This window comes from Oryzias latipes, chromosome 3 (assembly GCF_002234675.1).
Source record: "Oryzias latipes chromosome 3, ASM223467v1".
Classification (NCBI taxonomy): domain Eukaryota; kingdom Metazoa; phylum Chordata; class Actinopteri; order Beloniformes; family Adrianichthyidae; genus Oryzias; species Oryzias latipes.
The window spans coordinates 35,969,515-35,995,965 of record NC_019861.2 but is presented as its reverse complement, the minus strand read 5'-3'; the positions used below and the strand labels follow the sequence as shown (position 1 = coordinate 35,995,965).

The 26,451-nt window shown below is 47.5% G+C and overlaps 1 protein-coding gene across 8 annotated transcripts in view; it reads left to right on the top strand.

The window, feature by feature from the left end:
- The window catches only part of znf536 (zinc finger protein 536), a 174,878-nt gene that overhangs the window by 116,891 nt on the left and 31,536 nt on the right, over positions 1-26,451 (top strand). For all 8 annotated transcript variants that reach the window (XM_023953729.1, XM_023953732.1, XM_023953733.1 and 5 more), the window contains 2 exons: positions 13,448-13,606; positions 20,180-21,892. In XM_023953729.1, coding sequence (XP_023809497.1) covers positions 13,448-13,606; positions 20,180-21,892 — 1,872 coding nt within the window. The remainder of the gene's footprint in view (positions 1-13,447; positions 13,607-20,179; positions 21,893-26,451) is intronic.

The window sequence follows — 26,451 nt, the reverse complement described above, 5'->3', positions numbered from 1 at the left end:
CCTGACCTTGGTTACAACACCCTCTTTGTAGTATTTCCGTCAGAATAATCAGGGAACATTGAAACATCATCACTGAGACCATCATCACCATCTTCATCCTTGTTTAGGGAGAAATCCTGTCGGGTGGATCTCAAACCGAAGGTTTACGCTTTCGACTGGTCAGTCGGCTTTTGGTCGGATCGGGGGGGCGGGGGGGGGGATTAAGAGTGGCGCAGTGATTTTAGGATGGATGGAACAACCTTTGGTCAGTTCCCAAAAAAAACCTCCAGAAAAAGAAGATTCACCCACGAAACGTATCTGATATCTTGTCTACCTGACTTATTGTTATTAATTCATTTTTTATGAAAAAATCATTAATCCACAATGTGTTCTGGGATGCTGCAACCTGTTCTGAGATCATGAACCTTAAATATATCAGATATTAACCCTTTATTGGCAGGTTTTGTTAGTCAGCTTACTGTATTTTCAGTGCTACTTAAGGCGCACCTAAAAGCGCTTTTTAACCCGAGGTGCCTTAAATATGTAAATATGGTTGTTATGACTGATGTCACAGCGCTTTTGAGAGGAACACAGCGCTCCGTCAAAACGTTTGGTTGGGTGTCATTGTAAAGATGCCAACGGAGCTAAGGTGTAGCGTCTCATAGTCACCGTTACGTTTGTTTGAGCAGGAATTGGGATTAAGCAAACACGGCTAACGATCCTATACTGTCAACTCATTTTTTGGCTTTTGATTCTTCGTAGATCCAAAGCATTTAATGTTGTTTGAGAGCAGATTGCGGGCTGGAATACAGCCGCTTTTTTGGAGCTTCCTTTTGTTGTAATGAGACAATCAATGGGTTTGGTAGCTCCGCCCTAACCGAACCATACCATTTTTCTATGGACCTACAACCAACAGGGGCCAAAAAATGCTATGGTTCAGTTCGGCTTAACGGTTCAGTTATCTACTGGAAACGTTCAAAAGACCGGACTGGACTGGACTGTACCGCTCAGTGGAAACGAGGCTTTAATGAGGAAAACTGATAACAGATCATTCCGCCATATATTCTGGTGTGCCCTTCAATGCAAAAAATACAGTCATCCTTTAAAGCTGGAGAGGTCGCCTGCGACCGCAAAAGAACACACAGGCTTTGAGCAACCGTTTAGGCAAATAACGTAATTCCGCCGATATGCAACACTTTACGTTAGCAAGTGCTGGGAAACGATTGAGTGAACACTTCAACACTGTAGAGCTCAAAGCTGCTTTTCTCCGCTTCAGAAGCCGTTGGAACTACGTTAGTTTCGTGAAACGGTTGAAGAGTTCCGTTAGTTTAAAAGCTAAAGCCTCTGTGTTAAAGTTCCGCTAGGATAATCTTTTCATCAATTTTCAAAGCGTTCCCAGTGATCTTTTGATTGCGATGATGGAGTTTTTAGACAAAATCCACAAAACCTGTGTTGTTCTCTAGGACATAGTTTCTGCAGAGCAGCAGGACTTCATTAGAGAATCACCTCTGAGTTGTGGGCGGGACCGTTGGCCCGGAGTAACCCTGCAAGAACATATTAACATATTTCCTCAGTCTGAAGCATGAATGGTGAGAAGTTTGAGCAGGAACTTCTGAAGTTTTTTGTCCTGCAGCTCGTCTGCAGACGTCTTTCCGTTTGCATCTTTTTCCACCTAAAGGTTGGCAGCCTTGATGCTAGACGTTTGTGACGCCGCCGTGACTCCAATGGCAGCTCTGTGCAGCGGGGCTCACGGCTGCTTTCCGTCACTCCTGCTATCTGATTGAAAACAGATCTGGGGCACTGGGGGGGGGGGGGGGTTGCCTTAGCTCATTGGATTTAATGACCAATTTCCTCTGCTGCCTCGCGCCACAAGCAGTTAAACGACAGTCAAGGTGCCCAGAGGTCTTCCACCGCCGGACGGGGGGAGTTAGCGCTGGCTGTACTGACAGAGCCGTCGACAGCGGCAGAGCCCGGCGACCAGGCTGCAAATCAAAGCCTATTTTCTCAGCATGAAGTTAACTTCCATCCACTGCAGTCTCCAGTCAGACTCTCAGCCTGTCCGGCCTTACTTTGTCCTGAAGTGTTGGAAATCACCTCCGCTGGGCCGCCGCCGCGCCGCATATTTGATATGCTAATACCTCCAGAGTTTGGACCGTTTTGGCTGATTTTGACCTAAAACGACCTTAAACTCAAAGCAGAGACGGAGGAGCTCGCGAGGCGGTCTTTGTTTGCAGCCGTAATGATCAGTCTGCAACAAGCACACTTGACCTTCCTCACAAGCACGGCGGCGGTGGCGGCGCTCCACGCCCATAGGAGAAACCCAAAACAGCTCTTCCAAATTTCCACCACAATAAAAAAAAAACTTCTGCACACTTCGCTATCAAGCTAATGATCAATTATTAATACCCGCAATCCTCAGCCTTGATGCTTGGATGTAGCAAAGCAGGCAATTATGTGGCGCTGTGTCTTTGGGGTTTTGGCTGCTTCCATCTCCGGCCTCGCTCCTCCTCCTCCTCCTCCTCCTCCCCGCGTTCAGCTCTCCTATAAATACTCCACAACTGGTTCCTCGCCGTTCTGACTGGGCCCTCTCGCCGCAGATATCCCCATCCAGATTAATTTGCAATTAGTCTTGAGTTGTTGAGCCTCTGAAAGATAAAGGACTCCCATTCTTTTCAGCCTCCAACTCTGACGATCACTTAACAAGAGCAAACGGCGGCGGCGTGATAAAAATAGCTTTAGCCCGGACGTATTTGTTTGGCGACAAATGCCATATGTCTGAAAGGCTGTGGAGGAGCGGCAGCGCAGAATAAATGAGTTGGATGCTAAGAAAAATTGTCATTGTGTTTTATACTTGGGGAGGGGAGGGGGGGGACAATGCATGCGTGTGAAAACAAGAGGATGGAGGGTTCAAAGTTGTAGTTTGTGTATAAAATATGAAAATAGCTTTTATTTTGTAGGAGGATCGGCGACATGGGCAGGCGGGCTAAGGAGGTGGGGGGTGTGTGTGGGGGGGTGGATCTATTAATAGTTGAGTCATCAGTGCCTCAATGTTCCGAAATGGCAAATTGTTAGATCCCCAATGGTGATTATTACTTGCTGTCAATGACCTTCATAACAAATTAAAATTATGCGACTGGGACAGAGCGTGCTCTTTATTAGGAGTCATGCATGGGATTGTGTTACTTTGTGCATGCAAATGTGTGTGTCTTTTTGCATGAAGCTAACCAGACTGAGGGCATTTACCCCCCCCCCACCCCACACACACACACACACACTAAAGGATTGCGGCGTCCCCCCCCCACTGCCGTTGACTCCTGCTTCACCGTTGACTTGATCTGCGGCAGTCGGAAACTCACAGAAGTCCACTTGTGATGACATGAACAGAACAGACCGCGGATGCTGAACAAATCATCATGACTCCGCCACCGTGCTTCACACCTGAACCATTTAAACCCATTTTAAAAAGTTATATTTAGTTTGATTTTCAGATTTTTTCCTTGAGAACTGAGTTTGACTTTGTGACGTCACAATGTGAGAATCCACTCGTTCTTTGTGGACTGGGGGTGCAGGTTTTTGGAGGAATGCTCAGAAATGCCATAATGGGTCAAAAATACCCCTTTGGGGTTCTTTATAATGAGGAATGAACATTATGACCCCTTTCAAGATCAAAATGAACACTTAAAAAGAAACACAGCTGATAAGTTTGAATTTGAGAAACCAAAACACAATTCACAAAAACTGAAATGGGACAAAAATGAAACGTTTCGGAAAGCGAAACTGGATAAAGTAGTTACCACGGGACATCGCTGATGATGACATTTGAGTTTCCATGTTTGAGTTTAATATCCAAATATGTTTAAAAATGTATGAATACAACTAAACAGATCCAGTTTCGCTTCATGACAAATACGTTTGGGTTGAACTGATAGACAAAGGTCGTCATCCAATCAGCTATGTCTTATAGTCCCTACCTTTTACGGTTTCTTATTGTGTTTCAGTTTTCAACATTTTCTTTTGATTTCTGAAAACTACTTTTTCTTTTTTACAGAAACTGCAAAAGGTACAGACCAAAAGTTTGGACACGCCTTCTCATTCAAAGAGTTTTCTTTATTTTCATGACCATGAAAATTGTAGAATCACACTGAAGGCATCAAAACTGAATGAACATATGTGGAATTATATACATAACAAAATAGTGTGAAACAACTGTAAATATGTCATATTGTAGGTTCTTTATAGTAGCCACCTTTAGCTTTGATTACTGCTTTGCACACTCTTGGCATTCTCTTGATGAGCTTCAAGTCACCTGAGATGTTTTTCACTTCACAGGTGTGCCCTGTCAGGTTTAAGTGGGATTTCTTGCCTTATAAATGGGGTTGGGACCATCAGTTGTGTTGTGCAGAAGTCAGGTGGATACACAGCCGATAGTCCTACTGAATAGACTGTTAGAGTTTGGATTATGGCAAGAAAAAAGCAGATAAGTACAGAAAAACGAGTGGCCATCATTACTTTAAGAAATGAAGGTCAGTCAGTCTGAAAAATTGTTAAAACTTTGAAAGTATCTCCAAGTGCAGTCACAAAAACCATCAAGCGCTACAAAAGAAACTGGTTCAAATGCTGACCCCCCCAGGAAAGGAAGACCAAGAGTCACCTCTGCTGCGGAAGATAAGTTCATCCGAGTCAGCAGCCTCAGAAATGGCAGGTTAACAGCAGCTCAGATTAGAGAGCAGGTCAATGGCACACAGACACATCTCTACAACAACTGTTCAAAGGAGACTGTGTGAATCAGGCCTTCATGGTAGAATATCTGCTAGGAAACCACTGCTAAAGAAAGGCAACAAGCAGAAGAGACTTGTTTGGGCTAAAGAACACAAGGAATGGACATTTGACCAGAGGAAATCTGGGCTTTGTTCTGATGAGTCCTGGTTCTCACCGTGAAGCATGGAGGAGGAGGTGTGATGGTGTGGGGTGCTTTGCTGGTGACACTATTGGGGATTTATTCCAAATTGAAGGCATTCCATCCGGTTTGCGTTTAGTTGGACCATCATTTCTTTTTTAACAGGACAATGACCCCAAACACACCTCCAGGTTGTGTAAGGACTATTTGACCAAGAAGGAGAGTGATGGCGGGCTGCACCAGATGACCTGGCCTCCACAGTCACCGGACCTGAACCCAATCCAGATGGTTTGGGGTGAACTGGACCGCAGAGTGAAGGCAAAAGGGCCAACAAGTGCTAAGCATTCTGGGAACTCCTTCAAGACTGTTGGAAGACCATCTCAGGTGACTACCTCTAGAACAGGGGTCACCAACCCTGTGCCCGCAGGCGCCAGTGCGCCCGCGAGCACCCTTGTGGCGCCCGCAGGGAATGCACCCAAAAAAAATTTTTTTTTTTTGTATTGAAGCAAATATTCAACAAACAACCACGGCATGTCTGTCAATGACAACAATATCAATTCTGAGATAAAGGTAGACAAAGAAAACCCAAATATGTAAACAAATATAACTTAAAAAATAATCACTAAAAGTAAGGGTCTATTACAAAAGTTTAAATAGATCAAATAAATTACACAATTTCTGGACATTCTTATGATTCATGTAATGTAAAGATTTTGAGAATAGGTTGAGGTGGTTGAGTAATCCATTAATGTGAGGATTAATATTCCTGTCTGTTTTTATTTACATTTATGTTTAAAAAGTTAAAATTAAGTTAAAGTTTTAAAGGTTTAAAAGTTTAGCTTTAGTGTGTTCAATAAATATTTATCTTGTTCGGCTGCAACCTAAAGTCTGTTTTGAAATTAGGCTCCCTCTGCAACTGAGTTTGACCCCCCCCCCCCCCCCCCCCTGTAATACGAGTCTAGAAAATTCATGCATGTTTTTGTGTGTAAAATGAGCAAATAAAAATAGGGCACACAAAAGGAAGTCCTCAAATTGTGTTGTTTTTTTTTGGGGGGGGGGGGCTAGGAGGTTTTTAGTGGCGCCCTTCATACCACTTGGTGCCCATGAAATAGCCCTCGGTCTCAAAAAGGTTGGTGAACCCTGCTCTAGAAGCTCATCAAGAGAATGCCAAGAGTGAGCAAAGCTTTCATCAAAGCTAAAGGTGGCTACTATGAAGAACCTACAATATGACATATTTTTAGTTGTTTCACACTTTTTTGTAATGTATATAATTCCACATGTGTTCATTCAGTTTTGATGCCTTCAGTGTGATTTTACAATTTTCATGGTCATGAAAATAAAGAAAACTCTTTGAATGAGAAGGCGTGTCCAAACTTTTGGTCTGTACTGGAGGTAATATAGGAAATCACTGGTAAGATGATGACATTTGTCCATCATTTCAACCAAAAGTCATCTGACATGAAGCGATACAGGATACCATCATCTACTCAGCCATGTCCTGTAGTACCTACCTTTTCTAGTTTCTTCTTTAAATTTATTTTTCATCATTTTATTTTGATTTCTGGAAATTACTATGGTTTTCTGAAGGGTTTTATTGTCATTTTGCTTCATTTTGGTCCAATTGTGTCTCGGTTTCTGGAATTTTGTTTTGATTTCTAAAATGCAATGTTGTTCTTTGTTGTTGTGGTCTTTGATATGCTGCTTTGTCGAGTGATTGGCACTTCAGGGCCACCGTACATAGCAACTGAACTTTAAATCTTCCTCCTTAAAACGTTTTACCGCTCATTGATTCTGCTTCAAGTCAACATGACCCCGACGACCCCGGTTGACTTGAGGTTCTGGCGGGACCCATGATCCAATCAGGCAGTTTTTGGACCCAGATTCTATTCTTGATCTCAAAAACCGGATTGCAAACATGTCATGACCAATCCCCCCCCCCGGAGGAGTGCTTGTTAAAAGTCTCCCTCCCTGGCGGTAATGTATGTCTCTAAGTGTATGGCGGCGAGTGGGCGATCGATCAGCGAGGCTACATTCCTCACCAGATAATTACTCCACCTTAATATGCATCCTTAATGAGGCTTAATTGATTCATTCTCATTGATGGAGAAGAACGCGGCTAATGGCTGCGGCGTGCGTGGACGCCGTACAGTGCCCGGCTCTGACCACTGCCAGATGGATTGAAGGTGGGATGGGAGTGCAGCGGCGGAGTCTGATGATTGGCCTATTGTGCCCGCTGTTGATTTAGCGTGCTTGGGAATGAATAGGAAATCAATGGCGTCTCTGGGAGGAGCGCTGCTTTATTCAGTGTTAAAGAGACAGTGCGGCGGGGTGGGTGTCATACGTTCTGCTCTGGTTTCCCCCCCCCCCTCTTTGGATCACTCCATCCGCTCAGATCCAGCAGCATCCTCGTCAGCGCGGCAGCAGCCTAGTCATGCTTCACTAATGGTAACCACAGCACTTCCTGCCAGCACAGACTGAGAGGGGACGTGATGAATAGACACCCCCATTATTACAGCATTACACACTCAGACACACACACAACACCGTCCCAAAAGACTCCCACCTCTGTCCCCATCTGTCTGCCGTGCGCTCATGCACGTGGACGCCCCCCCCCCCCCCCCATTCCCTCCATGCACGCCGTAAACTTAGTGAGACATCACTGCCCCCCGCGCACCGCAGTCCTTTTCCAATGCTCTCTGAAGCCTGAAACAGACTTGAGTATTAAGGGGGGGGTGGAACAAAAGTGGGCCGGTGCCAGGGAGGAACTTATGCCCACCACCCCCCCCTTTGGTAGCCTCTGCAGGGGCAAAGAGGCGCCGTCTGTCGTGCTTGCTGGAAGCGGCTCGCCTCCTCCAGGTTCTCCAACCTTTGGAGGAGAACTTTCCCAACCTGCTTCCATTCACAAAAAGAGGGGTGGGGGGGTGGGGGGGTCTCCTCCACTTCTGCGACTCCCCTCTTAGCGCGGGCGTTCGCTAATAAATATAAATGTTTGTGATTAGCATCTCTGCAGCACAGGTGCATGTTTGTTGCGAGGGGAGGCTTGTTCATTAATTTTCAGCCATGAAAAGTGCAGCGCGCCATGAACGAGCGTCCAAATCGCACGCGCTGATAAATGAACGCACAGATTGTTAATGTACCATTGTAGGGCGGGAAGGAAGGGGAAAAAAACGGGAAAGCAGGAGGGCCTGCTGCCAAAAAAACACAAACAAACACACACACACACACACACATCCGAGCCCATTCAGGTCTGCGCCGCCCGCCATCAAGCGCTCCGATTCGGTCAAACCGGACCCAGCGCATTAGCAGAACCACCGAAACCGTTTTATTTACCAGAGATAATGCAATCTAAAGCCATAAACAATCCTCAATATGCTGTTTTGGAGATACGGTCGGAACCGCCGCGTTCGCCGCAGAACAGAGGACGACTGGCGTGAAGGAAACAAAGGGGGATAAATAAAATCTGCCCAAAGAAAAAAAAAAAATCTGTGTGAGCGGGGTGGGGGGGGGGTTGTTTTTCAGGAGCTGGGAAAATGTTTTATTAGGCGCCGAACACCTGCCTTAAAATGTCGTTTCAACATCTCCCGAATGCCATTTTGCTTAATTGACTTGGAAATGGCCCAAATGTATTGCCGAATGTGGTCTAATTAATATTAATAATAAATGCCATTATTAACATCAAAGAACATCTGGTGCTCCTGTTTACCCCCCCATCGCATCCCCCCCCCCCCCCCCTATATGTGACACACTCTGCTGTTTGAATCTCACAAACAAAAACTTTTCCTCTATTACTTTTATTTTTCTGCAGAATGGGGAGAAATTCAGAGCCCCCCCCATCCCTCCCCATCTTTTTTCCTTGGTTCTGCTTACTGTAATACCTCTGAGACCCCCCCCCCCCTCACATGTGTGTGTGTGTGTGTGTTCCCACTGAGGCAAAAATAAAGTGAAATAAATAAATAAAAAAGCATCTGCACATTAAGGCAGCTTTTCTCTGCAGCCATAAATCATGAGGCCAAATAACTTTAATCTGAAATTTCATTTAGTGGTCCTTGTCAGGTGGTAAAAGGAGGGTGGGGTGGGGGTTTTGGGGAGGGGAGGGGGGGTATAATGCAGTGGTGTTTAATGATAATTGGTGTTTGGTTAATAAATTCTGCAAGTTCAGATTACGTTCTAGCCGAGGCTGGAGTGCTAGCATCAGCAGTGTAACTAAACCTCAAATTGATTAACTCGCATGAAGCAGACGCTCACAAAGATGGCACCGGTCCAAACCCCCCCCCCCCCCCCAAAAAAAAAAAAAAAAAAAATGAGGGGGGGCACAGGCGAGCATCAGGCCGGATGGTGTTGTGTTACTCTGGCGTAAGGAAATCAAGTCCCCCCGGGCGCATTTTTAAAAGCCTAATGCCTTTCAAATGATGTCATCGCAACCCCCCCCCCCCCTCGCCACAATCTCTCATAATATACACCCCGACTTTTTTAACCCCCCCCCTCCCCATCTGGTTGTTTGGCTACAGAATCACGTGACACTTTATAATGGCGTCTTCTGATCATTTGGCTTTTTTGTTTCTATTTGACCCTTCTGTGCATTTGATGCCCCCCACCCCCCAACCCCACTCACAATCATACACAAACACACACACACAAACACACACACTCACACTTTCCCCTCCTTAAAGTGAAATCCCAGAGCGTGACCTGAAGAACCGGCGTCGAACACGTGCTGCTTTTTATGTCTGTCGTCCCCCTGTTCATGGGGGCGGTGGGAGCGTGCACGGAGCGCGTGCACGAGCAGGTCCATCTCAATTTTTATATTTGTCAGTCAGTCAGAGTGCGCGGAGGGGGAAGGGGGGGGTTGAATCCCTGCGGTCGATGCCAGAGTGAGGTGTCTCTCTCTCTCTCTCACACACAAACACACACACAAACACACACTTGGTGCAGCACAGTAGAGTGGGGAAGTGTGTGCGTGCACGAGCGTGCACGGGTGTGAGTGCAGCAGACAGCCGGCGGAGTGACTGATACTCAGCCTGCCTCCCAGATGGCCTGCTCAACTCTGCTCCAATCTGATCTGGGAGCCTTTGTTCTGGCATGTTCCATTACGCCGCCGTGACACCAGTAAAGGCAGAGGGGAGAGGAGCTGGTCTCAGATCAGATACAGCTGAATTATACATGTTTTCTTCTTACCGCCCCCCCTCCTCTGTGACACTCTTGTACTTGCACATTCGCAGCTCTGCGTTTGTCATGTTTTTTTTTCTTCCTCGCGCTGAAGCGAAGAGGGCGCCTCGCAAGGAAAAAAAAAAGCGGCGTTTGCCAGAAGAGGGTTGATGTTTAATTAAACTCGGCGGTTCTGGGTTTAAACCGGGTTCACGCCGGTTCTGAAGGTTCCGCCTCGCGTCGGCTGCCTGATCGTCAAACCTTTGCATAAAAAGCTGCTCCGGATCGATACTCGGAGGACAGTTACAGCTGGGTGTCAACAGGCAATCACCCCCCCTCCCCTCCGGCCCGGCCCGGCGTGAACGCCGGCGCCTTAATATACAGCGTGACCTTCAAAATGTCATAAATGTGTTGTGCAATAAAGTGTCAATATTTGTGGTTATATGGAGCAGGATGACTTTTACAGTAATTGGAGCGGCCGCGTTAAAGCTCCGGATCAGCCGGCTGATTAAAGGCGCGCACGCCGGACACTTCAAGGCGTGCGCGTGGAGAGTGAGGGGCGTGCACGGGACGTTTTCCAAGAAAACGTGTGTGTGTGTGTGTGTGTGTGAAACGTGTGAGGCCCATTTATTATTGAAGGGGAGTTTATGCCAGGAGAGCACGCTCACCTGCTCTCAGTGGAGAGTCCTCCTCTTACAGGAGCTCCATTAACCCCGACACACAAGGACGAGTGTGCACGTATGTGCGCGTGTGTGCGTTCACACGTGTGTCCTGCTTCTAATCTGTGTTTTGGATTTTTTAATTTCAGCCCCATCTGGGGTGGGCAGGTGGGCCTCTGTCTGCTACATGATGCCGGGAGTCCCTGCCAAAACGGGATCTGTACAGTAGACCCCTGAAAATATGTTTATGAGCGGGCGAGCACGGCGGCAGTATGGTGCGGTCCTGGACCCTCTGCTGGGGGAGTTGCATCTGCCTTTATTTAATTATTTCCCGCTGGCGGGGGCAGCTTTGGAAGCAACATTCAAAATCACGGATTCTAGATAATGCGGTGTGGGAAAATTTCAGTGTTAGACAGTGAGGTAAAAAAAAGCAAAAGAAGGACACGTTAGCTGTGTTTCTTTTTTTAACAATTACCATTTTTATCAATTAAAACATATAAACTGATGATATTTTTTCCTGAGTATGTGAAGAATGAAACCAACCTTGGGAGAACTAGAAGGTAACAGAAATAAAAGAATCATAAATGTGCCAAAATATTTACAAACCTACTGGTCTGCATGAGAAGCAGTTGTCCATCAACCATCTCATCGTTTTGGTCACAGATGAACAAGAATAAGAAGCTTTATTACAGACTTAAGGACCATTTGACACAATATAGACAAAACATATGAAGGATTTCAGGATAAAAATATGCACTCAAGTATAAAAACAATGTCATAGAAGTATAAAAACGGTAAAATAACCAAGTATCATGAACTTAATAAAAAGACTAAAGATGACTATCCTAAAGATGCAGCAAAGACACGGTCAAGATGTGGCAAAGACGTGGTAGAGATTTGACGTAACGACACAGTAAAAATGTGGTAAAGATGCCATAAAAACATGGTAAAAATGTGGAAAAGACACGTTAAAGATGCGGCAAAGATGTGGCAAAGAGTGTTAGAGATTCGCTGTAAAAACACGGTAAAAATGTGTCAAAAATGGGTTATAGACACAGTAAAGACATGGTAAAGTTTTGGCAAAGACACAGTAAAGATGCTGTAGAGACGCGGTAAACATGTGGCAAAGATGTGGTAAAGATGCCGTACAGACACGTTAAAGATGCAGTAAAGATTTGGCAAACATGCCTTACAAAACAGTGAAGACATCGTTTTGGCAAAGACACGGTAAAAATGTCACAAAGATACTGTAAACACACAGTAAAGATTTGGTAAAGATGCTGTAAAGACACGGAAAAGATGTGGCAAAGACAAAATAAAGAGGCTGTAAAGTTTCGGCAAAGACGCAGTAAAAATGTGGCAAAGATTTGGTAAAGATTCAGTAAAGGCACAGTAAAGATGCAATAAAGACGTGGTAAAGATGAGACAAGGTCTCTGATCAGAACCGTGTTAAGCAGAACCCCAGATCTCTCCTCCCAGAGTAGGGGGAGCTACCATGGGTGAAGGTCAAAGGTCACCTGTTAGGTGTGGAGCTGTTGCTCTGCTCCGTTTGGGTTGCTGCTTTCAGCGCGGAGTGGTCATCCTCACACAAACGGAGAGTCTTGCTTTCAAACGTCTTTCTTTTCTTGAAAACCTGACATGTAAAGACACAGAGCTGCGTTGTGCCGCAGGTTTGCCGCCGTGTTTTTGGGCCCACAGCTGCCTTTAAATCCTGACTTCTCTGCTTTTTGTGTGGAGGCAGCTGCTCTTCACTGTCTGCCTTTTGTCCACAGCTGCAGTCATTTTTGTGATAGACGGCCTTCAGCCTGACGGAGAGGTTAGCTGGATGCAGTTGTGTGTTCAGTGTGTGTGTGTGTGGGGGGGGGATTGCTGACTGGGGTCTTTCTATTCTGTAAACCTTATTTGACTCAGTGGAGGGGGGTTGGGGGGGCCTGGAAGGAAAAGAATAGGTTTAAAAAAGCTCCATTTAGACGTGTTTTCTTTCCTTTCTCTGCTCACAAATGCAGAATCACTCTGCCGATTAGAAAATAAACCCAGCTCTGCTCCAGATTATATGCTCCCTCGCAGCAGCGGCGGCGGCGGCGCCTCACTCTACAAACGGCGGCCGCTTCCTGCGTCTGCTTCGCATGAAGACAGGAAGGAAAAAAAAGGCCGCAGTCAAAGAGAAACTGCTTCGCTGTTCAATCTGGGAGTCTTTCGTGGCGCTGTGTGTGCGAGCCGCTCATCTGACGGCCGCCACGACCCTCTGGAGCTGGCGCACCTTTTGGTCGCACCGCCATGATTGTGTTGTCGGCTCCGTCAGGAGCAGAGCGAGGTGTTGGCGAAGGCTCAACCTGACAGATGACGCCACTGTCAACGCCCTCCCAGGTCGTCCTCACTCATCTCCAGACGTGCGCCGTTAGCGGACGGCTGTTGCGCTGAGCCGCACCTCGGTTTTGGTGGAGGGCGGGGTCAGAAACGGTTTTCGCCTCGTCGTGTCTCTGACAGCTACCTGTCAAAATCAGGTGGCAGGGAGCGCTGCCGGGAAATCGGGCGATGCTGACGAAGCCCGATTCTCCCGTCCCTTTTCCCCGCCTGTCTTTGTTCGTTTTCTGATGCTCAACGGGAGCGTGATGGTGTGAACGGGGGGGCTGGGGGTCTTCTGAACCGTCAGCGTTCTGTCGGCGTGAACTTCTGCTCGCCGTCTGACGAGAGACGCGCTGGAAAACCGTTTGGTGTGTTTTGAAGTGGCACTCAGCTCTCCTCCCCCCGTTTTTGTTTTTTTCAGACGCTGGGGAGGACTCGGCGAAGGCGGCCGGGAGCATCCCGCCCCCCCCTGCACAGGTTCGAGAGCGCTCTCTGGGCACGTCCTCCAAGGACTGCCCCTACTGTGGCAAGTCCTTCCGCACCTCCCACCACCTGAAGGTCCACCTGCGGATACACACAGGTGAGTCTGCCCCCCTCCCTGAGGAGGACCTGAAGGCGCCATAAAACCCCCATAATCCTCCTCTGCACTAATTGTCATCTCCGTCTCGTTCTGCCCCCCCCCCCTTCTGGTTGGGAACACTTTCCCCAGAAATTGACATAAATTCAAATAGTTCCTAACAATGTCCCTCATTTAGGTGGGGGCCGTTGCAGCGGCTTTTCCTCATCGTTTCCCTAGACTCTAATGAAGCCCCCCCCGACATCACTCACGGGGGGTTTGCCCTGATCCAAAACAACGCCGGCCTGTCCTGAGTCAGTTCTTTCCAGTGCGTGTGTGGGGGGGTCTTCACGGGGGCGTGGCCTCAGATAGGGCGGGTGTGCCTTAGGCGTCCCAGAGGCAAATAAATGCTAAAAAAAATCAACTTCAAATACGAATCAGCAGATTTGAATCGATTTTTCTCTCACGGGATAAAAAATGGATTCATGAAATCTATACATCATTTTCTCCTTATTTAGGTCATTTTAGTTTCTAATCTATTTTATGTATTTTTTTTAAAACTCCTCATCTGATTAATTTCAACTTTTATTTGACGTAAAAGCAACAAGTTTAGGAAGAAAAACCAAAAAAAATCAACCTTATTACCGGTTAATATTATTTATTATCGATAAACTCATTTCTTTAAATAATGGATCACATTTTAAGAAAACATATTTATTATTTATAATATTATAAATGATTTACAAGTACTATATTTCCTAGAGCTGTTAAGGTGATGTGAATCATTTATTACCCCAGATTTTAGTAACTTGTCGCGGCGGCACAAACAACCAAATGAGTTCAGAACCAGAACCACTAGAAGGCAGCTGTAACAATAGAAACCCTTCTGCTGCAGGTTTATGGCAGGTAAGAACGAAATAACCTACAGATGTCTGGTGGGAGAAGACAAAAAGATCCTCATGTTTACCTGGATCACCTGTCTCAGATTATCAAGGTTAGGAGTTCATTTGAGGAGAGAGACACAAACCGGACTCTTTTTGGAGGATTTTCTGTGCCGGGATCTTTTCAAAAACACCTGTTTACCTGTTTGAGTGTCTCAAACTGTTATAGTTAAAAGAGGGAGGAGATTGATTGGAAACTAACTAAAAAATAAGAGTTTTCACTAAATAAATGCAAAAAAAAAAGGTAATTTTTAGCTCTGACGATTCAAAACGTTTGTTCAGTTTGATGTTTAAAAGCTGCAGAAGTAAACCGGAGACTAAAGTTGTTCTGGATGCAGCAGAACCAGGAATCTCAGACTGGAGATTCTCAAACATGCATGTTTATTTACAGTCTTTTTTTCTTCCAAATTCAGTTCTGCAGAGAAGTGTAGGTTCAGGTGTTCCAGAAACATCCTCCTCCTATTACGGTTTGCAGCAGGAAGATTCCAGGAGAAACTGAAAGACCCGCTCTGATGAAAATGGTGTTTTTGGTTTGTTTTTAACATGTTTTCGTGGCAAGATGGATGTGTAGACGGGAAAGTGAGCTTTAAATTGCATTAAATTGCAATTGCATCGAGTATTACTTCATTCAAGTCGAAAACTGAAAAAGACTCTAGCCAAACCAGTGCCAGTGAAGAAAGAAGTGGTTTTTGATCTGAATTCACTGATGATCAACTTTAAGGTCTTTAGTTCAGGAAAAGTACCAGTTTTACCAAAAATACATTTTGGTTTGATAAAGATCGTATTTGTGACGTAGAAATACGCGGTTGGGCCGCATGGTCCTGCTCTGCTCCGTCCTGATCATCCTCTGTCAGACCAACAGATCCATGAACGTCTTTGTTCTCCTGGAATCTGGATCAGAACTGGACGGATGGATAGCGCTGATATGGCTCGCCATTTTTGTTTCGCTGGCAATGTCAGGTTGGCGGTTTGAAGGGCTGTAAGCCAGCGGGAAAGCACTAAGGGATGATGGGAAATGAGCGCAGGCTCAGTCGGCGCCAACAGTCTCGCCCACAAGTTAGAGGTGACTTTCTAACAAACACGGCATAATGATTTGGAAACAGATCAAAAGATGATCAGTTCTTAGTCCTCGTCCGTCCACGAGTTTCCGTGGCAACCACTCTGACCAATCAGAAGTAAGCATGCTGGAAGGCCACACCCCTGCCACTTGAAAGCGGGGCTACAGGAAATCTGTCAATCAAATGCTGTGAACATTGGACATGGGGGCCAGCAGGCTCCACCTACTTTTATTGAGGCGTCTGATTGGTCAGTTTATGACTTGAATAACTTGAACTGCAGAAAACATATCATTAAAACATGAGGATCACCGGGAGGATGTTAAAAAAAAGGTGTCAGAGTAAGAATGGTTCTTCTGACCAATGGAATGAATCGATGAGATTTTGGCTTTTTGGAGCCAGCGAGTACTTCCTGTTTGGAACGCCAGGGGTCACTAAGTCCAGTTCTACTATGCTTTAAACACTGATGGGGGGTGGCAGAAGCTTGATGGTTCCTCAAGATGGGGTCTGTAAATCTCCCCCACACCCTGACGACAGCGGCTCGGCCACCCCCCCCCCCCCCCCCCAGGATCCGCCATCCGTCCTCGGTCAGACGGCGTGGAGCTCGCATGCCGCCGCCGGTCCGGGGACCGCGTCGTGCTCTGCCAGATTAATGAGCGACTAACAGCCGCCTGAAAGGAATGAAGTGAATTTGAATTTCTCCAAAAGTTAAAGAGCTAACGTTACAGTATTAATTTCCTCTTGAACAGTGAGTGGGGAAATATCCATTAGCAAAATTAACCGCAGTTTTCTAGGTAGCTAACATTGTGCGACTGTGGCACTACAGTGTGGGGGCCAGAGCTAATGAACACGCTGCAGAGGGTGATATTTCATTATACAAATTAATGCTCACATTTTAATGGGAAAGTCACATAATGAATCTAGGCTTCAGTGACAGCAATTAGAGGCCCAGATTGTCCCCTTCTGGACAAGGCACTATTTAGCAGTAAGCAGCTGCGTGGAAAAAAGAAAAAGCTCCTCGCTCTTGACAATAGCCACACATAACTTCAGGCGGAGCCACTCGGCCAATCAGAGTCCCCGCTCACCTTTAAATGAGCGTGGGGGGGGGGCGCGAAAAGACAGAGGAAGAGAAGAGGCATGACTCGCCCGTGTCACTTAACCTTAACCTAACCTTGTAATCAGGATGAATCAGGGGGGACCTGTGATCTCCCTCTCTATTCCTCTCCTCCGGGCCCCCCCCCTCCCTATCTGCTTTGACTACCCCCCCTCATCCGTTAAAGGAGCCTCTTTTTTCCTTCTCAGTTTTTAATCTCTACAATCCAATGTCTTTAATACAGTATGAGGGCTAGATTTAATATTGCTCTATAGAGAACACTTAATATGTAAAGTTCCCCTGTGCCTACACCCCCCCCCCACACACACACACCCCCGCGCCCCCCCGGCTCACCACCACCTCTTTGGTAATTGAACAGTTTCTCCTGACAATATTACAAGCTTGTCTCTGGTTCCGTAAAAACTAGTGAGACCTCCGTTTTTGCTTCAGATGCCTCAACAAAAGTGGGTGGAGCCTGCTGGCCCCCATGACAAACATTCACATTGTTTGATTGACAGATTTCGTGAAGCCCGCTTGCAGGTGTGGCCTTCCAACAAGCTCACTACTGATTGGTGAGAGTGGTTGCCACAGAAACTAAGACCAACTTGGACCAATCACAGTTTACTGATGACGTCTGGCTCCAACATGGCGGCGTCTGGAAAAATGGCGACAGAATTGACTTCATTTGGTTGGAGCTAGAAGTAAATGGACTTCTGTGAATGACGTCAAACTCGCTCTGTCCACTTCTCTGACAGAGTCAGTGATTGGAGCCGGTCAAGAACAGTTTAGTTTTTGGTGAAAAGGGGAATTATGGGATGGCAGGACTGACTGGTTTGGAGCTCATCAATCAGATTAGGTTCTTCTGCCCTTTTTTTAAGGAAAACCGGTCTAAAACTTGTGTCTGTACGTCTGCTGTCAGCTGAAGGAAATGGTTCTTAATTTTCTGTCCTCTCCAACTGGTGCCTTAATTCCAAATGATGGATAATCTGGGAATATGACCTGTAATCCAAACGTGACTTTGGCCCAAAACACCAACGTTTGGATTGGTTGAGGTTTAGCGGGAGTATTCGCCTGCATGTGAACGGGCTCAACAAACGTGTGGATTAAACGGTTAAATATTATTGCAAATGTTTCTGATTTCTTTGAAGATCAATGACCCAACTTTAAAACAAAGTCATCTGGATGGATAAGAACATTCGACTACAGGAATTCCTGATGTGACTTGTTGCCACATCATGGAATAACAGACTGAAAACTTCCTACAGTTTCTGTCAAACATTCTTTTTATCTGACTAATCCCAGCGTTTAAACTAAAAACACCTTAAAGTTGAGTAATCGTTTCCTTTTTTTCCCTTTTGGTCTGCAGGTTTTTGTTAGTACGTCGTTTCCGTTCATTTGAGTGTTGTTGGCTCCCCCCCCCGCCCCCTTCGCATCGTCATCCGTTGCGTTTTTCCGTTACGCTTTTCGTTTGTTGACTTTCTTTTCAACTCTCTGAAATGTGCAGAGGAGTCCATCCGAGTGACAACAGCCAAAAGTTTACGGGTCTATTTTTACCCGCCTGGTGGTAATTTCCTGGGTTTTTTGTGGCGCTGACGATCTGTCATGCGGCTGGGAGGTTGTGCTGTTTGCGCTGATATCAATTAAAAGTGGATTAACGGGTACATAATGACCTTTAGCAGTAAATTGTGTGTAATGTTGCAAGGCAGGATACAGTATATTCCCCAGATGTCACACCAGGCCCCTGACGTATGATGGAGCAGATGTCTTAGCCGGTCCAAATGGCTCTCCAAGACGCAAACACACATCTACACACAGGCTGGGGCTGACACGCATGCATAAACATGTGTTTGCACATGCACAGGCTCGTCTGGTTATGTGCTTAATGCTGATGGAAAGCTGGCACCACGTGACGGCTGCCGATTTCCAGGTCCTCTGTAAACATCAAAGCGCGGCGTGTGACGTACGCCGCATTAATCTCTATTTTCTCCCATGAACATTAACGACCTCTTATTGGGGGGAAAAAATCTTATCAGTCTAATTTCTGTCTAATTTGGCTGGTAGAATATCATTTTGTCCAGTTAGAGGAATTGAGAATGATCATTTGCATCAGGGACGTTTCCTTATTAAATCAGCGCCGAGCCTCTGTTCGGCAGCTCGCAGGAGGAGCACTTATTGGGTTAAAAGCTCATCTCGTATGGTTTATTTTAAATATACTCTGTGCTTCACAGACACTCTTGTGTAAGGGAAAAGATATCAAATGGCCGTGTCTCCTCCCTCCGTCAGGGTTATCTGAATCTCCCCAGCATTTCCACCTTGCCTCTTCTTTTGTGCAGCCTCCCATTCTCCCGTCTGCTGTATCAATATTCTATTGAGTCGGTGTTTGTGGCCCTTTATTTGAGAACTCTGCAGTAGGTCTGCAGATCGCAGAGTCTTTTTCTGGAATGGTGCCCTCTAAATAATGATAAATTACTTGAGCAGTATGCCATTTGCTAATTATATCCATGATTTACTACACAGCCCGACTTAAATCATTCAAACCAGCCTTGCGTAACAATGCCTTTTTTCTGCAAAATGGTTTCCATGTGTATAATCTAAACATTTTATTGGCATTATTTCCTTTTTTTTTTGTTCCTTAAGTCAGCCACCCCCCCGACTGAAACTCCACTCGGAGAACTTTTATATGTTTTAAAGAAAATCAAGCTTAGCACCCCCCCCCCCCTTCCCCCCACGCCCCACCCTTTCCCTTCTCTCTGTTCATTGTTTAATGAATCCAAATCTGGCTCAGACTCTGAGCTTATTATAATTGCTTGCAGGATGTGTTCTATTTCAACACAAGTATCATTCCAATGGAAGATCCACTTCTGGCAGAATAAAGCTGCTGTTATACCGTCATCAAGAGCCTTCATGAATATGGATGTGAAGCATAAATAAACATGTGTAGATTCACTCATCTTTAACTGTAATATGAATCACTTTGATCCGATCCGAGTTTCCTGTAGTGGATCCTATTGTTCATTATCACAGGGCTTTGCCTGGAAAAAAAAAAGCATATGGTCCACACGTGTTCCAGCGAAAAGCTCGTATTCTCTGAGAATATGTGCAGAAATCGCCGCCGAGGAGGCCTGACCTCGCATTCTTGCACGCAAAGCCCGCCCCCTTCCCCTGCAGATAGCTTCCAGGCTGTTTTGTCAACACGCTGCTTGGCGGCTGAAGGCGGCGCACATTCGGCGTTATGAGTGGCGGCTCAGTCGCTGGGTCCGGGTCGACCCATATTGAGATGCCACGGGAAAAAAAAAACTTTATTAGAGACCAGCTGATATCCTCTTCCTTCACTGTAGCTAATGGAATGCGGGTCTTTTTTGCGAGCTGCTTTGACCCAGTTTTCATTGTTCAGGGAGGTTACATGACCCTAGGGTCCACGCTCCCCGCTCCAATAAATAGATTTGCTATCCATTAATGTAAAAGCAGGTTAATTATTCACTGTTTTCCTGGTCTCTTCTTCTCTCAGGAGAGAAACCCTACCGATGCCCTCATTGCGACTATGCCGGCACCCAGTCTGCCAGTCTCAAGTACCACCTGGAGCGCCACCACCGCGAGCGCCAGAACGGCTCCACCCCATCAGGCGCCGCCTCTGCCCACAACGCGTCCTCCGACCACAAAGACGAGCACGGGAAGGCGGGGGGCGGCGGCTTCGCCCGGCCCGACGTCCTCCGGAACGTCTTCAAGGGCGTTCCTCACGGCCTGGACTTCAGAGGGGGTCCGCTGCTGCCGCCTCAGTGGGCGGGCATGATGTCGTCACATGACCGGGACCGATCCGAGCGCCGGTTCGACACCTCGGCTGAGAAGACTGCCGACGGCCCCATCATCGCCCCCGACAGCGCCCCCAGCTTCTCCGACCTGAGCCGGGCTTACCAAAGCATGATGGGAAACGGAGTCCACCTTCAAGGTTCTCTCCAGGCCTTCATGGACAACTTTGTTCTCAGCTCCATGAAGAAGGATCTCAAGGACAGCCAGGGAGCTGCGCAGCTCCAAGCTCAGCGTTACCATGACAACGGCGAGCCCAAAGCCAAGCGAGCTACCCCCAACGACCTGGAGCGAGAGGACAAGGCCGACACCAAGAGCAGCTCGGAGCCAGGGAAACCCGGCTCCCAGTACGAACCCCTGGATCTCTCCGTGTCGGTCCGGCCCGAGTCTGCGTCCGGGTCCCTCCCCGGTTCCTCCGTTACGATCCACGACAACGTGGCGTGGCACGGCTGCCTCTTCTGCTCCTTTTCTACGTCCTCGCTGGAGCTCATGGCTCTGCACCTTCAGGCCAACCATCTCGGCAAAGCCCAACTTCCGCGTCCCGATGCTGGCAAGGAGATTCAGCGAGAGGGCTCCCCCACCACCTCTGCAGTCCACCCCTCCAAGACGTCCGCGTTGGCCCTGGACAGGGAGGCAGACAGAGACGGGGAGAAGCAGCAGGGGGCCTGGAACAACCGTCTGGACCAGCCCTACAACCCTTTCCAGAGCGACTTCTACAAGAGATTTGGCGGCTTGTATGACGAGTCACCCAGGGCCAACCAGGGCCTCCAGGGGTACATCGGCCAAGCAGAGCAGGGTCTGGAGCAACCGGCCCAGACCTTTGGAGGATCCTCTCTGGGCGGGGAGGAGCAGATCGGGGAGAGAGGATCCTGTGGAGACGTTGAAGACGAGCAGACTGGATCAGACGAAGAGGCCGGAAAACCAGGGGAGCACGGCGCCATCGGGATCCCTCTGGCCAGCCAGCCGCTACAGAACCACTCTGACGGGGAGGAAGAGGACCCGGGGATGGACGATGAAGAGGACGACAGAGACGATGAGGAGCAGATGGACATGGATGGAGAGAAAGAGGAGAGTCCGGCCTCTGAGCTCCTCCACACCCACGCGAATCAGCTCCATGAGGACCCCTCCCTCCACTCTAGGGGTAGAGTCGGCCTTGCGGCGTCCTCCTCCGCCATGCCGCCGCTGTCCCTCCACCCCCAGAACCAGACTTTACCTCTGGAGAAGTCGTGGCAGGCAGGCCTGGGCCTCCTGTCTCCCGGAGGCCCTCCCGGACTCATGAAGTCTGATCAGCACCTGGAGCAGCAGATGAACATGCTGTCTGTCCTCAGAGCGTACAGCAACGACAGCCTGCCGCCGTTCAACGGCCTGGGAGTCGGAGGCGCGGCCTCAGGGGGCGTGAAGAGGTCGGAAGCACCTGGTGAGTTCGCCTAACGCCTCCCGAAATCCTCCGCACACACTTCCACAGGAACGACACACTCATGAAACACAAATTGAAACCCAAAATTTGATTTCCCCACCACCGCCTGCACATCAACACCAAGCACACCAGACAAACACATATACATTTTTTTTCCCTGACACCCACCAAGGATTCTCAGACACTCACTAAATGCCTCCAGATTGGCTCTGAAGTGATTTCAGCCTTATTTCAAGCAAGTTTAGAAGCTATCAGCCCGGCGACTAGCAACAGATTAATCTTTATTACACATTTATATTACTGGGAGTGCGGCGCCTCCCTCGCGCTCCACAGCATGAGGGGAATAACCCTGGATGAGTCAGAGCAGGACCCCAGCTCCCCGTGCCACCTCATCCACATGTCTCTTAACTATCTTAGTTCTCATAAAGCCGGCTCCCAAAAGCCCATTACTTTATAAGACTGGTCGATCTATGACCCTGTGAAAAATGAACTGTCAGCTTTCATGATTCTGCTAAGGTTATAGCCGCTCCTCCACACTCAACAAGGAAGTCTTTTCCCCCCTTTTCTTTTTTACAATGCTCTTTTGATGACGGGTGAGTGGGTGGGTTTTGTGTGTGTGTTTGTATGTGTGTGGAGGTGGATGCCAGTTGTGTTTTTGTAGCGAGAAAACCCACAATGATTCTGAGATGTTGAATTTCAATAAGAAGAACACCACTTCTGAGCCGCGTACTGTTGAAACTCCAACTCCAAGTGACGCGTTAGGCTCGTCCTCTACGCGTGCAAGAACGACCTTTGACCTTTAGGGAAAAAGGTGCGCTGGGCCAAGACACTTATTTCAGGTCTCACCAAGGTCAGGACACGGGTCCTATCCTGAAAAGCCCTGGAGAAAATGTCCCAGATTGCGGGGAAAGCAGGTGAACGAGGTTCTGAGGGCAGGGATGCCCAGTTTAGTTTAGTTTTGCCATCAGCTGTTGTGTTTTAGGACTGATTTTATGTCTTGTACAATCAGTGAAACCCTTTGAGATGACTGTGTTGTCATTTTGGGCTATAGAAATAAAAATAATTTGAATTGAATGATCAAGTGGCCAGGATAGGCTCCAGCAGCCCCGTGACCCCAAAAGGGAATAAACAGAAGAAGATGAATGAATGAAATAATTGAATTAAAGGTTCAAGTTTGGAGATTACCAAGCTCCTCCCACTCTGAGGTAGGGATGGGGCCCAAAAGTTGGTGCCACGTTGGTAACACTACCGATGTACTACAGGCATCGTCTAAAACGTCAGTGCTTTGTTTCGGACACGTCAATCTCTTTCATTCTCTTTACTGTGTTGCTGAACATTTCTAGCCAGTCATTTTCCTCCTCCAGCGGTTCATATTGGATTAGGTGAGGCCGTAGGGGTGGGCGGAGCTTCTGCCAAAGTACCAAAGCGAAAGTTTGTCTGTACATCTAAAAAGATTCTAATTCTGCAACCAGATGGATCTAGTCTTTTGGCACTGGAACCATTGAAGACGGCCTTTTTTCATGTTGATTGAGTGTGAGTGTAAATGAGAAATGTGTGTTATTGTTTTGCTGCTGCCTCTTGGCCAGGACGCTCTTGCAAAAGAGATTTTTAATCTCAATGAGTTTTTTTTTTATCCTGGTTAAATAAATGTAAAAAGATACAATTTTCTGCTTCATGTATTAAAAATGAAGATAAATAAAAGTTTGGAGATGAGTTTGTTGGACTTTGCTTAAGGACAGTGGAGGAAAATGTGAGGTTTTGATTCACAAGTTAGTTGGAATGTTACAAAAAGATGACAGAAAAGTAACATACATTTACACTTTTGGGTTTTGTTTATGAAAAGGTACAAATTGTCCGGATCTGCTGGGTTCCAGATGGAAAATGTAAGTGCGCCCTCACGCCTGGTTACTGTCAGAGCTGATGGATCAAAGAAACCTCCTCCGGTGGACCTCTCCATCAAATGACAAGATGCTTTAACGTGCAATTAAGTAATCAGAGTACTTTCTTGTGTATATTCGTCGAGCATTTAGTACCGTACGCAGGCGTGTTTGACTTTGCTGCTGTGATCGCTTCATTTTGGGCTCAAACAGGCAGCGATGGGTTTTGGGATGTGCATATGAAACGTGCGCCATGGAACGCGTGTTAAAAAGTACACCAGGTTAAACTTTGACCAATCAGGGACATGGATTAAGTAGCACCATATGGATGGCATCCCTTCTCATTCACAGAAGAACCAACCGTTTAAAAATTGATCATAAAGGAGAAATTAAAAATTGTGGGTTCGGTCTGGCTGAAATTCTACGACACCAAGTCTTATATGTATCGGAATAGAGATGTGAAAAAGAGAAACTAAAGCAGAACTAGCCAAACGCACATTCGTGAACGCGCGTGACATTACTGGATGTGAACGTAGCGTAAGGCGCCGCAGTCTTGAGCCGTGTGGTTTGTGTTCAGATCCGCATCGCTCTGTGTTCTCGACATACAGCAACCGCAAGCAGTGAGTCCGTAGACGTCTGTTCCCTACAAGCCCCTCGGCGAATGGGGGGGGGGGGGTGGTGGTGGTAAAAAGTGTGACCCTCAGGGCGACGTTGCTTTAGCTGAGTTTGGGATGGATTGCCTGGTGTGAGCGGGATCTTAAGAGTGTGAGTGAAAGTGAAATCTAATCCAGAAACCCGGTTTCCTGAGGTTAATTTCCTCCTGGGGGGTCGGTTTTAAGTGTGCACTTAACCTTCAACAGAAAGGAGCAGCCGGGTGACACGGTGGAGGACGTGAGACTGTGGAGTTCAGGAAGCCTGGTTTCTGTTTGCTCATGAAAACCCTCTCAACTCATCCAAGACTGGACTCGATAGGTTCAGTTTTGTATCCTTAAACAGTCGTTGGTGCTGGAAAGCCCCCCCCCCCCCTAAAAAAAAGTGTCTGAAACGCTTTAGCAGAGAAAAAGACACGGAAACTCTGAGTGACAGGTGTCCCCATCGCTGACGAGATGCTCCAACGGTCAGGCTATGGGGGGCAATTACTTTGTCATGTTGAGGGAAGCTCGTTTGGTCAACTTTTTCATGAAAATGTGTCGAACTTTTCTCAGCGCCGATGGGAATCCGCCCCTGCCCCTTCATGTGGGAGGGGCTACACCTCAGCTGTGATGTCATCCACTGTCCCCTCTCGTTAGATTGGCTGCTCAGCTCCAGAAAACGGAGAATAGGCTGCCAATCGATGAGGTGTTGGTGCAACACCGGCTTCAGTTTCTCCTCTCCTCGCTTCCTGCTGGATAGTTTCTGTTTACTCCCACAAAATGTACAAACATTCAGGCGCTCAGATGTTCAGGAGTCTCCCCGATCCATCCATCCTCGTTCCCAAAGCTGTCGGAGATAAAAGTCCGTGGCGTTGATGTCCCTCTGCCAGTTTCTGCTTAACTTCCTTCTGTCGTGTGACTGGATGGGAAATAATGGGCCCGCTTGTTCCAGCGAACGCCACAATTACAGCCCTTCTCTATGTGTCCACTTGTAAACTGGGGAGGGGGCGGGTCGGCTGCAGTCGGAGCAGGAAGCAGCGCGCCGCTCCTGTGGTGGGTGGAGGAGGCGCGCGCGTCTGTAAAACTCGATTCAGACCCGGTGAAATGTGATTATCTGGAGTGGGGTTTGCGTCGGGTTCGGATGCAAATCCGCCATAAATCATTAATATGGAAACTGAATGTGGAGGAACTACTGCGGGGCACGCACGCCGGGAACGACCGCCTCCCTATTAGCATTCACAGAGGGGGGTGTACCTGAACGGTGACATAAAGACACAAAAGGGGGGGGGGGGGGTCGGACCGCCTCCACGCCTCACTCAATTGGATTCATCGATAAATGTCATTAACGAGAGTCGCGGCCCGAGGTAATCACACAAGGTATCTGCTTACTGGAGTCCACTGCACCGTATAGATTGATATGCCCCCCCCCCCCCCCCCCCCATTTGCTGTACTGTGGATGTGCTTAACACAATCAATACTTGGCTGCAGTGTAGACCATCTATAGCCGTGCATTATCAAACATGAAGCATTACATTCTTCAAACACTGCTCACCAAACCCCCCCTACATCTTACATTACATTAGCCCCCCCCCATGTTAGTTTAATGTATGAAATGTGGAGTAGGACTTCAGAAGGTTGAGATTGACAAGCTGGAGAGGATTTCAGAGGCGGGAATGACAGAGCTCTTGGCTGAGCACCTCTTAGGGTTTCAGAAGTAGACGAGAGACAGCAGAGGAGGGACGGACGTCCTCAATCAGACGAGCTCTCCCCGGCGGACGCCGGAGATGTTCACCTCCTTCAGGGGAGGACGTGACGGACGCCGATCGCTTTATTCAGCAAGTGATCGGTTTAGCAACAATCGCAGTTAAGACTACCAGAGAACCTGAGTGAGAAGGAACGTGAAGCACAGATCGGGATCCGAGGCGCCGCAGAACCACGTCAGAGCACAGACCACATGCTCCCACATGGGGGGGTTGTCTGGGTTGTCCGTGGAGGGTCGTAGAGAAGAGCTGCTGCATCTTAAGGGGAGCACAGCTGTGCCTTGCAGTTT